At 38.5% G+C, this 12,254-nt stretch overlaps 1 protein-coding gene across 14 annotated transcripts in view; it reads left to right on the top strand.

Moving 5' to 3' along the window:
- LOC127511224 (uncharacterized) overlaps positions 1-12,254 on the top strand; it is a 239,084-nt gene that overhangs the window by 191,216 nt on the left and 35,614 nt on the right. For 2 of the 14 annotated variants that reach the window (XM_051891994.1, XM_051891987.1), the window contains exon 2: positions 4,423-4,473. The exons of 7 other annotated variants lie outside the window; for them this stretch is intronic. In XM_051891994.1, coding sequence (XP_051747954.1) covers positions 4,423-4,473 — 51 coding nt within the window. Of the gene's footprint in view, positions 1-4,148; positions 4,249-4,422; positions 4,474-4,568; positions 4,701-5,868; positions 6,526-12,254 lie in introns of those variants that run through there. 5 more of the 14 variants (XM_051891983.1, XM_051891989.1, XM_051891982.1 and 2 more) reach the window with 5 other exon arrangements.

The raw sequence follows: 12,254 nt of genomic DNA on the forward strand, positions 1-12,254 counted from the left end.
TCACTAAGGTTGATCAATGTTTTCACTATGTTTGTAAGAGGCTTATAATTATGGCCTATACGGCCTCTCATAAGATTGTACATTAGGATACTTTAATATAAAGTTCACCAGAATTCAGTTAGCAATACTAGTAGATAAATAGTATGTAGTGGAAACCACGTGTGTCCTGTGAAGCAAAGAGTACAGATGTGTCATAACACACTATTAAAGGAATAGTTCACCCAAAAATGACAATTCTGTCATCATTTACCCGCTTTAAATGCACATTTCCTGCCGTGCACAGTTGTACTAAAGCAACCAGGGTGACGGTGGCAAACAAAGGGTAAAATGAGAATAGGAAACAGTTGTGCACAAACAGTAGTATTACATACAGTGTACTTTTAGACAGATTAATCTGCATATGAACCAAAACTGAGAACTTTTACAAAATCACTCTATATAAACTCTATACAAACTCACTTCACCAATCCACCAAATGATACATGAACACATTTATTTACATTTACTAATGCTGACAACAACAACTCAAAAATTGCAAAATGATTCCTTGGCACTTTCTGTTGGCTGCTTGTGTTTTAAAAGACTATTTTCTATTCTTTATATTTTCTTCTCTGTGTTCTGTAAAGCTGTACAACAATGTGCATTGAAAAAGTTGATGTACAAATAAACTGAAATTGAATTGTAATATAAACTGCTTTGGATTAAATCATCTGCCAAATGTGTAAATGTGAACTCAATTGCACTCTGACAGAACCCGAGTAAAGTAATAATTATCAAAGGTAAAAACAACAGCTCACATTATGGTACTGTAAAACAAATCAATGTCAAGATTAAAGCGTAAGTTTGGTGGCAAACAACAAGACTATAAAAGACAGAAGAGTTGATTGTCTCTTCAGATACTGATACGTCATTAAACCCCTCAGAGCTGAAGATAAGCTCAGAGCTGACTACACCTTTGATTCAGAGCGGGATTATTGTACTTTATACTTTAATGATGAAATTATTTGCCTTTACATTTTTGTTTATTATAAAAAGAAAAGTAAACATTTAAAAGAAATATAACTGATTACAAAAACTGCCTACCGAAGCTTTGATTTAGTGTTTTAAGACTTTGAATAAAAACACCACAGAGAAGTCTTCTGACTAAAGTGTAAGCAATATAATTTATGCCAGACTTGACTTACTTTACCTAACCTGAGAATAATAAATAAGTTGTTAAGATCAAAGCCCACACTGCGAAACAACAGCTCATATTATGGTACCATAAAATAAGTTTATGATAAGTGCATAATTCCAGTTTCCCAAAATCTAAAGCATTTGTGTACGGGAAAAGTTGTAAATCAGTTTAATAATTACATTTAGTGTTTTTATACTCTATTTTTGTTTATACTAAACTCCATCAGCAACATTTGTTTTATTAGTATAGACACAAGGCTTCAACATTATATGTAAACGTCACTTACAATTTTTTTTCTGTGTTTATTAACACCTAATCTTTACTTTTTTTGTCATAACGTAAAGCTGATAAACCTGGTAACTGTTGTAAGATATGCACATGGATATCAGAGAGTGTGATCATCTATATCAGAGGTCAGAAATACACTATATTACCAAAAGTATTGGGACACCCCTCCAAATCATTGAATTCAGGTGTTCCAATCACTTCCATGGCCACAGGTGTATAAAATCAAGCACCTAGGCATGCAGACTGCTTCTACAAACATTTGTGAAAGAATGGGTCGCTCTCAGGAGCTCAGTGAATTCAAGCGTGGTACCGTGATAGGTTGCCACCTGTGCAATAAGTCCATTCGTGAAATTCCCTCACTACTAAATATTCCACTGTCAACTGTTAGTGGTATCATAACAAAGTGGAAGCAATTGGGAACAACAGCAACTCAGCCACGAAGTGGTAGGCCACGTAAAATCACAGAGCGGGGTCAGCACATGCTGAGGCTTACAGTGCGCAGAAGGCACCTTTCTGCAGAGTCAATAGCTACAGACCTCCAAACTTCATGTGGCCGTCAGATCAGCTCAAGAACAGTGCGTAGAGAGCTTCATGGAATGGGTTTCCATGGCCGAGCAGCTGCATCCAAGCCTTACATCACCAAGTGCAATGCAAAGCGTCGGATGCAGTGGTGTAAAGCACGCCGCCACTAGACTCTAGAGCAGTGGAGACGTGTTCTCTGGAGTGACCAATCACACTTCTCTGTCTGGCAATCCGATGGACGAGTCTGGGTTTGGCGTTTGCCAGGAGAACGGTACTTGCCTGACTGCCAAGTGTAAAGTTTGGTGGAGGGGGGATTATGGTATGGGGCTGTTTTTCAGGGGTAGGGGTTGGGCTTGGACCCTTAGTTCCAGTGAAAGGAACTCTTAATGCTTCAGCATACCAAGACATTTTGGACAATTTCATGCTCCCAACTTTGTGGGAAAAGTTTGGGGATGGCCCCTTCCTGTTCCAACAGGACTGCGCACCAGTGCACAAAGCAAGGTCCATAAAGACATGGATGAGCGAGCGTCCTCAACCCGATAGAACACCTTTGGGATGAATTAGAGCGGAGACTGCGAGCCAGGCCTTCTCGCCAACATCACTGCCTGACCTCACAAATGCGCTTCTAGAAGAATGGTCAAAAATTCCCATAAACACACTTCTGAACCTTGTGGAAAGCCTTCCCAGAAGAGTTGAAGCTGTTATAGCTGCAAAGGGTGGGCCAACTCCATATTAAACCCTACGGATTAAGAATGGGATGTCATTAAAGTTCATGTGCACCGAAAGGCTTGCGTCCCAAAACTTTTGGTAATATAGTGTTTATCAGAGGTCAGAAATATATCACAGGTCAGGATAATCACTAACACGTGACAACAGCTAATGTATTTAATTTAAATAATCTCAAACTTGCATATGGGTGTACATTTTGAGGTAATAATTCCTCTTAAAGGATTAGTTCACTAATTTCCTGATTTCCTAAAATTTCCTGATAATTTACTCACCCCCATGTCATCCAAGATGTTAGGTCTTTCTTTCTTCAGTGGAAAAGAAATGAATGTTTTTGAGGAAAACATTCCAGTATTGTTCTCCATATAGTGGACTTCACTGTGGTTCAACGGGTTGAAGGTCCAAATGTCAGTTTCAGTGCAGCTTCAATGGGCTTTTCAAATGGGCTCTAAAAATATTCTTTTTTCCCTATTTTATTCCCACAAGCACATGTTTATTTTTGTGACAAATATATAATTTAAGGAAACAAGCAGTCTTTGTCTCAGCGCAAATTAGTCAATATAATAAATTAAACTTATCGACAATGTCCAGACTTTAGATGAGCTGAAATGATGATGGTGATGAGATGAGTATGAATCCACAAGGTTATCTGAGAGTGATGCAATGATATAATCCAATAATCCAGTGAGTGATAAGTGAAGATAGTCAGTGGCGTTCGGTGACTCGTTGACCTTAACGCCGCTTTGATTAAGGCCACATTGTAGCCTTGCTACAGGGTGGCAATACACGGATTCACGCTACTCGATTCGCGGAGCCGTGCAGTGAATATAATCGTGATATAAATGACTGATATACATGATGAAAAAGTCCTTTCAGACAATCAATTCATACAATTGGAGGTTTCTGCAATTTATCCCTCCGCGTCCCATAAGGATGCCGAACGCTGATCTATAAAAAAAACAACAACAACAACAACTTTGAGTCCAAGTTATTTTCTGTGGACATCAACATAGTGCCACAAATGTTGTGAATAGAGATAAACATCTACTGAGTCTGGAACATCTCTTTGATTATGATTAACAATTAACTTGAATTACTTATTTATCTGAAGCAATATAAGTCAAGTACAGAAGACAGTAAATCAGGACACTATAAAAGGAACATGAGAGGCTGTGGGGATGACAGAGCAAGAGCTGGAAACAAACATCAGTGAAGAATGAAGGCTTTAGTATGTATACTGCTGCTGTTGGAAACCTTTGTGTTTGTCGTCCAGCAGCAGGTAGATGGAGGACTCGATGAGAATGAGATCAGTCAACAGATCAGCTCTGAGGACGGAAGACAGAATCCACCTCAAACAGACACTTTGAGAGCTGAAGCTTCAACTGACAGCCAACAATACTGCAATCTGGGCATCCCTGACATCCATGCAGCACTGAGAGAACTGACCGCCACCGTTACAGAGCAGAAAGAAAAGAACAGAGCTTTAGAGACGCAACAAACGTTTATCCTGGAAGAGCTGAAGAAGAAAAATGAAGGTACCTCACCAAAACATTCACTCTTTTATCAATGATCCTCAAAGTAAAACACCAATGCAATACATTGTATAGTGTAAATGTTAGTGTAAAGTTGAGTGTATACTGTGTAAATTGTGTTATCTATTACAATAATCAGTGTAAATGTCATTTAACAGAATCTTTATTCCTTCACAGAAATTTCAAATCTTACTCTGAGTCAAGTGGAGTTGAGAAAGGAAAATAGAGGTGAAAGTGTGCTTGAATGATGTTAAATTCAGTGTATACATTCTCAGTGTAATACAGTAATATATCACAATATTGCTTATGTTTTTCAATAACAGACAGAGAAATAGCTTTTTCAGCTGCACTGATGGAATCTGGCCATGGATTTATTGGTCCTTTTTCCACTGACATCACACTACCCTACAGGAAAGTCTTCACAAACATAGGGAACGCCTACAACCCAATTACAGGTAATTATCAATGAAATGGAGTCATAAAACTCAGTTTATAGTAATGAAAAACCCTTCTGCTCCATTCAGACCTCTCTGCAGTTGTGTAATGTGTGTAAGAGAATTAAATGATCTGCCATCTTTCAAAACTATTATAGTGTGTTTGGTAATGGACTACTTGCACTGAGCTTTGTTATGTACTTCTGTTTTGAAGCACAACTCATTTATCTCCACTTGGGTATATTTTCAGTGTGCTCTAGTCACTTACTTTACTAAACGGCACGTAAAATGAGTGTCTATGAGAAGATTTTAAAAAATCTGGACATTTTTCACAGTCAGGAGAAGAGATATTCTGATGATTACTGTGTAACAGATTTTCCAAACTCAACAGAACATGAAGTTTTAATCAACTCAAGTCGATCTGAGAAAGCAGCAGCTGTTAAACATTCATGATTATTTCAGCACAGGGTGTCAGTGCTCGTCTAAACTAGTGACTGTGATGCTGAAGTGTGAGACCTGATGAATATGAACCTTTATTTATTTGAATTAAATAGCTTATTCACTATTCTGTGTAATTTTTTCATTGTCAATCATTTCACTGTATGTAAATTGCATGTTTATGCCAATTTATTAAATTAATATTCAAAGTAGTAGCACTGTTAACATGTTAGTGTTTAGGATTAATTGAATATTTAATATCATTCAATTGTGTAAGGCACACACCGCACATTCATTCAACTATTTTAAAAGACTGGAATAAGAGCTCCAGCGCACACAAGCAATCCTTTTATCAGTCAAATTCATTTAAAAATGTGAATTCAGCAGGTATGAAATATGATCAGTAAGAGAAAAACACTGTTAATGAGAAGACGAGCACTGGACTGCTGCAGGTTAGTGGGGAAATATATTTATTTATTATTCAGAATGCACAGCTAGAAAGAAAATATATTTATAGGAACATTTTAGCAGGTTCAAGATAATTCATGTTAACTCAGAGAACATGATTCATTGTTTTAAACTGACAGACATAAAACAGTAATAATCTGCGTTCTCATGTATGTAGGTGCGCTGAACACTGTTACCGGAAACTCCTGAACTAAAGTAATAAGTAGAACGAGGAAGTAGTTGTGCAAGTAGTCCATTCAGAAATCATACAGGAAACAACTGATTCTCTTGTTATTTGATTTAGGTGTTTTCACAGCCCCACTGAAAGGAGCGTACATGTTCAGAATCTCTGTAACTGGTGATGGTGGAATTGTAGCAACTGCAACCATTTATAAGAATAGAGAGCGTGTGGTTATAGCTCGCGGTGATCAGGCTCAGGGTCTGTTAAACTCCTCGAATGGAGTTGTGTTGATCCTGGAGGTTGGAGATGTTGTCTATGTGAGACTTTGGTCTAACAATAGGATATCTGATAATGGGAATAACTACAACACTTTCAGTGGTTTCCTACTGTTTCCCTTAAGATAACAGGAGATTTGCAGAATGTGATTCCAATAATTCTGAACCTTCAGCCTATGATTTAAGATGAAAATCAGGAAGAATCATTAACATATGAACCTGTATTAATGAGGACTAATGTATGTTTGAAATTTGCACTAGATTACTGTATAAAAGTCAGTATAATACACTATACTCATAAGTTCTGATCTGTCTATACATGTAAGTTTGTATAAAGAGTTTCAGCACTGAGACAGACAGGACCCATGAATATCACATGTGACTCAAATGTGTTTTGTTAAAGTAGTAAATCTAGAATGTTAAATAATAAATTAAGTGTATTTTGTTACTGATCCTTGATCTGTATCTCTTCACCCTACATAAATAAATAAGAATAAACAAACATTGTGGCGTTTTCGTTTTCTCACATTATAATTAATATCTCCCCAACAATGCTTGATTTGAAGCACTCATGATATTGTAGCTGTAGCATCTGGACCAGACACACTATTATTCATTTTATTTAATGAATAATCCAGAAACTCTCCCTCACAAGTCCTGTTAATTCAATCCCCCACAACTGCAACACACAGACAGAATAGGTGTCCTGTTCCTATTTTATTGCTGTCAGGGATGTGCAGAGAAGATAGAGTTCATTCTTTCTGAGGAGGACAAATAAACCCTCTTAATCCTATATATTCTATATATAACCACATGAGAAATGTATAAATGTGTATCCCATTTTTCCCCTCTCATTATTTTCCTTTTTTAGGGTTTATTCTATGTATTAATTCTATCTTTTGAACTATTTTGGTATTAATGTTTCAAAATTGAAAATTTATGGTTAACTAAAATCACATGGGTAGCATGTTTGGTATCGATGGACTCCAATTTCCGTTTTATATTTGTTAATTAATGTTACACGTTGCTAACTCTGTGACACATTAGTATTATAAGAATCTAGAAGGTTCTTCTCTCATACATCCAGTCCGATGTCTTATGCTAATATCTTACTACAGAACAAAGATTCGTAAAACTTCCCTCTAAAGGGACAAGTCCTGATTGGCTCAGACACCTCAAGAGGGTGTGACATCTTCACCCTTTAAAATCACTGATCACAAGATCACAGTCTTCTCTTTTCCTTTACTGAAAAATGCTGATGTGAAGATGATGCTGTACTAGAAGCTTCTAAGGAACTCCAAGCTTGTACCAGGCTTCGGCCTTGACCTTCCATTCACCAAAGATCCTCTGAATCCAACTGGTTCTCTCTCATCAAGACAATATCAGCAAAGATCAACTGGAGCCTCAACAAATTGCATCAGGACAGTTTAATTCAAATGGGCGAGACATGCAAGTATCACACTTAGTCTCATTATTTGATACATTGAGCATCCTTACCCCTTTTAAAGAAGGGCCTGTTAGAACTAAACTGATGGTTTGCTCAAGGCTGCTATCTGCTGAATTTCAAACAATGCTGTAACTTCTTGCCTTCCTGTATTCTGCTTCAGCTCTCTCTTTCCCTTGGTAAACTATGCATGTAATGGATAGAGAGTTGGACTTGTAACCCAAAGATCATGGGTTCGAGTCTCAGGTCCGGCAGGGATTGTCAGTGAGGGGAGTGAATGTCCAGCGCTCTCTCCACCCTCAATACCATGACTGAGGTGAGAACCTTGAGCAAGGCACCGTACCCCCAACTGCTCCGTGTGTGTGTTCACTGCTGTGTGTGTGCACTTGGATGGGTTAAATACAGAGCACAAATTCCGAGTATGGGTCACCATACTTGGCCACATGTCACTTTCACGTAAAGTTGTCCGTGTTTCATGCTCATATACTATATGCTCGTAGTCCCTAATTATGCCGATCCTGACTACATGCTCTGAGTAGTACTGTACAATAAGATTGTTATTTCCTATAACCTGGAAATGAACATTTCTGAACATTATGAACATCACTGAGTGTTCATTGGCCAAACAGGTTAATTGATTGTAATATTAATTTTATTACATTAAGTTAATTTTATTAACTGATCCAAATATTTATAGTTAATTATAACTAGTTATGATTAATTATATTAATTATGAGCTAATTTGCTACAAGTGATTTTACTTTCGTCTATCCAAGGACGCTAAGTAAAATAGGGATTGGTACTCACGTCACCGCTGACATTGTGATTTTTGGATCACGCGTCACTTAAAGTGTGGTTATGAGTACATCAGATGACCGCTTCCCCCCTTTCTCCTAGTTCAGGGCACAAGACAAGGTCTTTTACCTTCAGTATGAGAACACTCTCAACAGTCATTCATTTAGAATTAATGTTAAGTGGTCAGCTGATTTATTTGACAGATTGGTGAGATTGCTTCTGTATTATCAGCATAAGTGTGACGGTATGAATGAGGTAAGTGATGGTGATTGACACTCGTGATCACCAATCAGCGACGAGTGCTTACTATTTTAGAGCTGGTTGGTTGCAGCCTTGTGATGCGGATGGGATTTTCACTTTTTGCTGATGATGGGGCAGTTTGGAAAAGGGGAAGAAATTTGGAATTTATTTTAAAGAAAGTACAAGAAGCTATTATAAAAGTAGAAAAATGGTCATATAAATGGGGTTTAAAATTTTCAGTTGAAAAAACAAAGACGATTTTTACAAGGAAAGTAATTGATTGTGTAATAACTTTTAAATTATATAATCAAAAATTAGAAAGGTTGAATCATTTTAAATTTTTAGGATTATGGTTTGAAGAAAGAATCACATGGGCTGTACATACAGAAAAAGTAATAGACAAATGTAAGAAAATATTAAATGTAATGAGGTGCTTAGTTGGAAGTGAATGGGGAGCAGACAGAATGGCTTTGAAGGCAATATATGTGGGATTAATTAGATCAATATTAGATTATGGGTGTGTGGTTTATGCTGGAGCATCAGGCACATTGCTTAAAAAATTGGATAGAATACAATATTAGGCATTGAGGTTATGCACAGGAGCATTTAAATCAACCCCAACAGAGACACTTCTGGTTGAAATGGGAGAAATGCCACTAGCAATGAGAAGAACACAGCTATCGCTGAGCTATTGGGTCAGTTTACAAGGCCGTGGTCAGGATCATCTAACACAGGACACTCTAAAAAGGAGAAAAAGGTGACAAAAAGCTTTGGATGGACAGTGGAACAAGCAGCGGCGGATCTTGAAAGTTCACTTAAACATTAGTCCATTAGCACCATTGCCAACGATTCAGCCATGGATACTTCCTGACGCTACAGTAGATTTCACAATACTAGAAAAGAAAAACAAGGATAGGGAGTTTGTGTTCAATTCATGTGTCATACAAGAATATATTGATAATAATTACTATGGTTATATTCAGCTATATACTGATGCATCAAAGAATTCAGATGACTGAGTCGGAGTATCGTTTATTGTTCCAGAATTTAATATCAGAGTAGGGAAGAGGGTAAATGAAGGATTGTCCGTATATACGGGTGAAATGCTTGCATTATTATTAGCATTACAGTGGATAGAGGGTGCAAGGCCACTAAGATCAATCATCTGTTCAGATTCAAGCTCATCGTTAACCAGTTTAAAGTACAGTAATTCAAACAGCAGACCAGATATTTTAATAGAGAAACACTATACAGAATTAAAATGATGGGGCTTATGGTGGTATTTTTGTGGATACCAGCACATAACGGAGTTAAAGGAAATGAAATGGCAGATAAAATAGCAAAGGAAGTTACTAAAAGTAATCACATTCATTTTTCAGTTAGTATCAGTAGGACAGAAATCAAGCGTATTATTAAAAAGAGATTGAAGGAAGGATGGCAAAGGCAATGGGAAGAAACAAGAAAAGGGCTACGGTTTCATAGGATTCAAAGGAAAGTGAGAGAAATGAGGTATACAGGGAGGAATGGGAGGGAAGAGATAATAATATCAAGGCTTAGGTTTGGACACACTGGACTAAACGGAACACTATTCAAAATAGGTAAATATAACAGGGAAATGTGATTTCTGTGGGCAGAAAGAGACAGTAGAACCTGTTATGATATATTGTCAGAAATATGAAACAGAAAGAAGACATTTAATTAGGAAATTAGGAGTGATGAAAATACATTTTGATTTAATAGATATTCTGAGAAAAGAGTCAAAAGATACACTATATTGCCAAAAGTATTGGGACACCCCTCCAAATCATTGAATTCAGGTGTTCCATTCACTTCCATGGCCACAGGTGTATAAAATCAAGCACCTAGGCATGCAGACTGCTTCTACAAACATTTGTGAAAGAGTGGAAATGAACAACAGCAACTCAGCCACAAAGTAGTAGGCCACGTAAAATCACAGAGCGGGGTCAGCGCATGCTGAGGCACACAGTGCGCAGAAGTCGGCAACTTTCTGCAGAGTCAATAGCTACAGACCTCCAAACTTCGTGTGGCCGTCAGATCAGCTCAAGAACAGTGTAGAGAGCTTCATGGAATGGGTTTCCATGGCCGAGCAGCTGCATCCAAGCCTTACATCACCAAGTGCAATGCAAAGCGTCGGATGCAGTGGTGTAAAGCACGCCGCCACTGGACGCTAGAGCAGTGGAGACGTGTTCTCTGGAGTGACGAATCACGCTTCTCTGCCTGGCAATCCGATGGACGAGTCTGGGTTTGGCGTTTGCCAGGAGAACGGTACTTGCCTGACTGTATTGTGCCAACTGTAAAGTTTGGTGGAGGGGGGATTATGGTGTGGGGTTGTTTTTCAGGGGTTGGGCTTGGACCCTTAGTTCCAGTGAAAGGAACTCTTAATGCTTCAGCATACCAAGACATTTTGGACAATTTCATGCTCCCAACTTTGTGGGAACAGTTTGGGGATGGCCCCTTCCTGTTCCAACATGACTGCGCACCAGTGCACAAAGCAAGGTCCATAAAGACATGGATGAGTGAGTTTGGTGTGGAGGAACTTGACTGGCCTGCACAGAGTCCTGACCTCAACCCGATAGAACACGTTTGGGATGAATTAGAGCGGAGACTGCGAGCCAGGCCTTCTCGCCAACATCCCTGCCTGACCTCACAATTGCTCTTCTAGAAGAAACACACTCCTAAACCTTGTGGAAGCCTTCCCAAAAGAGTTGATAGCTGCAAAGGGTGGGCCAACTCCATATTAAACCCTACGGATTAAGAATGGGATGACATTCTAAAACGCTTAACGTGAAAAACGCTTAACGTGGCTTAATGTACTAAGACAGTGATTTTAACCGACCAAACTTACTAAATATCATACTAATTAAGTATTTAATAACGCGTTTAATAACACGTTAAGCCTTTTCCTCCCATAGAAAACCGTTATAAGAAAAGGATAACGTGTTATTAAACGCGTTAAGATCATATTCTGGGCTCATCTGATTTTTTGAACACAGTATACTTTATTAGTATGATATTTAGTAAGTTTGGTTGGTTAAAATCACTGTCCTAGTATATTAAGCCACGTTACGCGTTTTTCAAGTTAAGTGTCCTGCTAATCTTATTACAGCACGTCGGTTATGCGTGATGCACTATAAATTATTGCGGGGCAAATTAAAATATTAATTTATTACTATTTGCATGTTTGTGGACTTCTGCAGCGCATTTCACTATTTGCATGTGTTGTGGACTTTTGCAGCGCGTTTCCGTATTTGCATGTGTTGTGGACTTTTGCAGCGCATTTCCGTATTTGCATGTGTTGTGGACTTTTGCAGCGCGTTTCCGTATTTGCAGCGCGTTTGCGTATTTGCATGTGTTGTGGACTTTTGCAGCACGTTTCCGTATTTGCATGTGTTGTGGACTTTTGCAGCGCGTTTCCGTATTTGCAGCGCGTTTGCGTATTTGCATGTGTTGTGGACTTTTGCAGCACGTTTCCGTATTTGCAGCGCATTTGCATGTGTTGTGGACTTTTGCAGCGCGTTTCCGTATTTGCAGCGCGTTTGCGTATTTGCATGTGTTGTGGACTTTTGCAGCGCGTTTCCGTATTTGCATGTGTTGTGGACTTTTGCAGCATGTTTCACTATTTGCATGTGTTGTGGACTTTTGCAGCGTGTTTCACTATTTGCATGTGTTGTGGACTTTTGCAGCGCGTGTTGTGGACTTTTGCAGCGCGTTTCCGTATTTGCATGTGTTGCGAA

This window comes from Ctenopharyngodon idella, chromosome 4 (assembly GCF_019924925.1).
Source record: "Ctenopharyngodon idella isolate HZGC_01 chromosome 4, HZGC01, whole genome shotgun sequence".
NCBI lineage: Eukaryota > Metazoa > Chordata > Actinopteri > Cypriniformes > Xenocyprididae > Ctenopharyngodon > Ctenopharyngodon idella.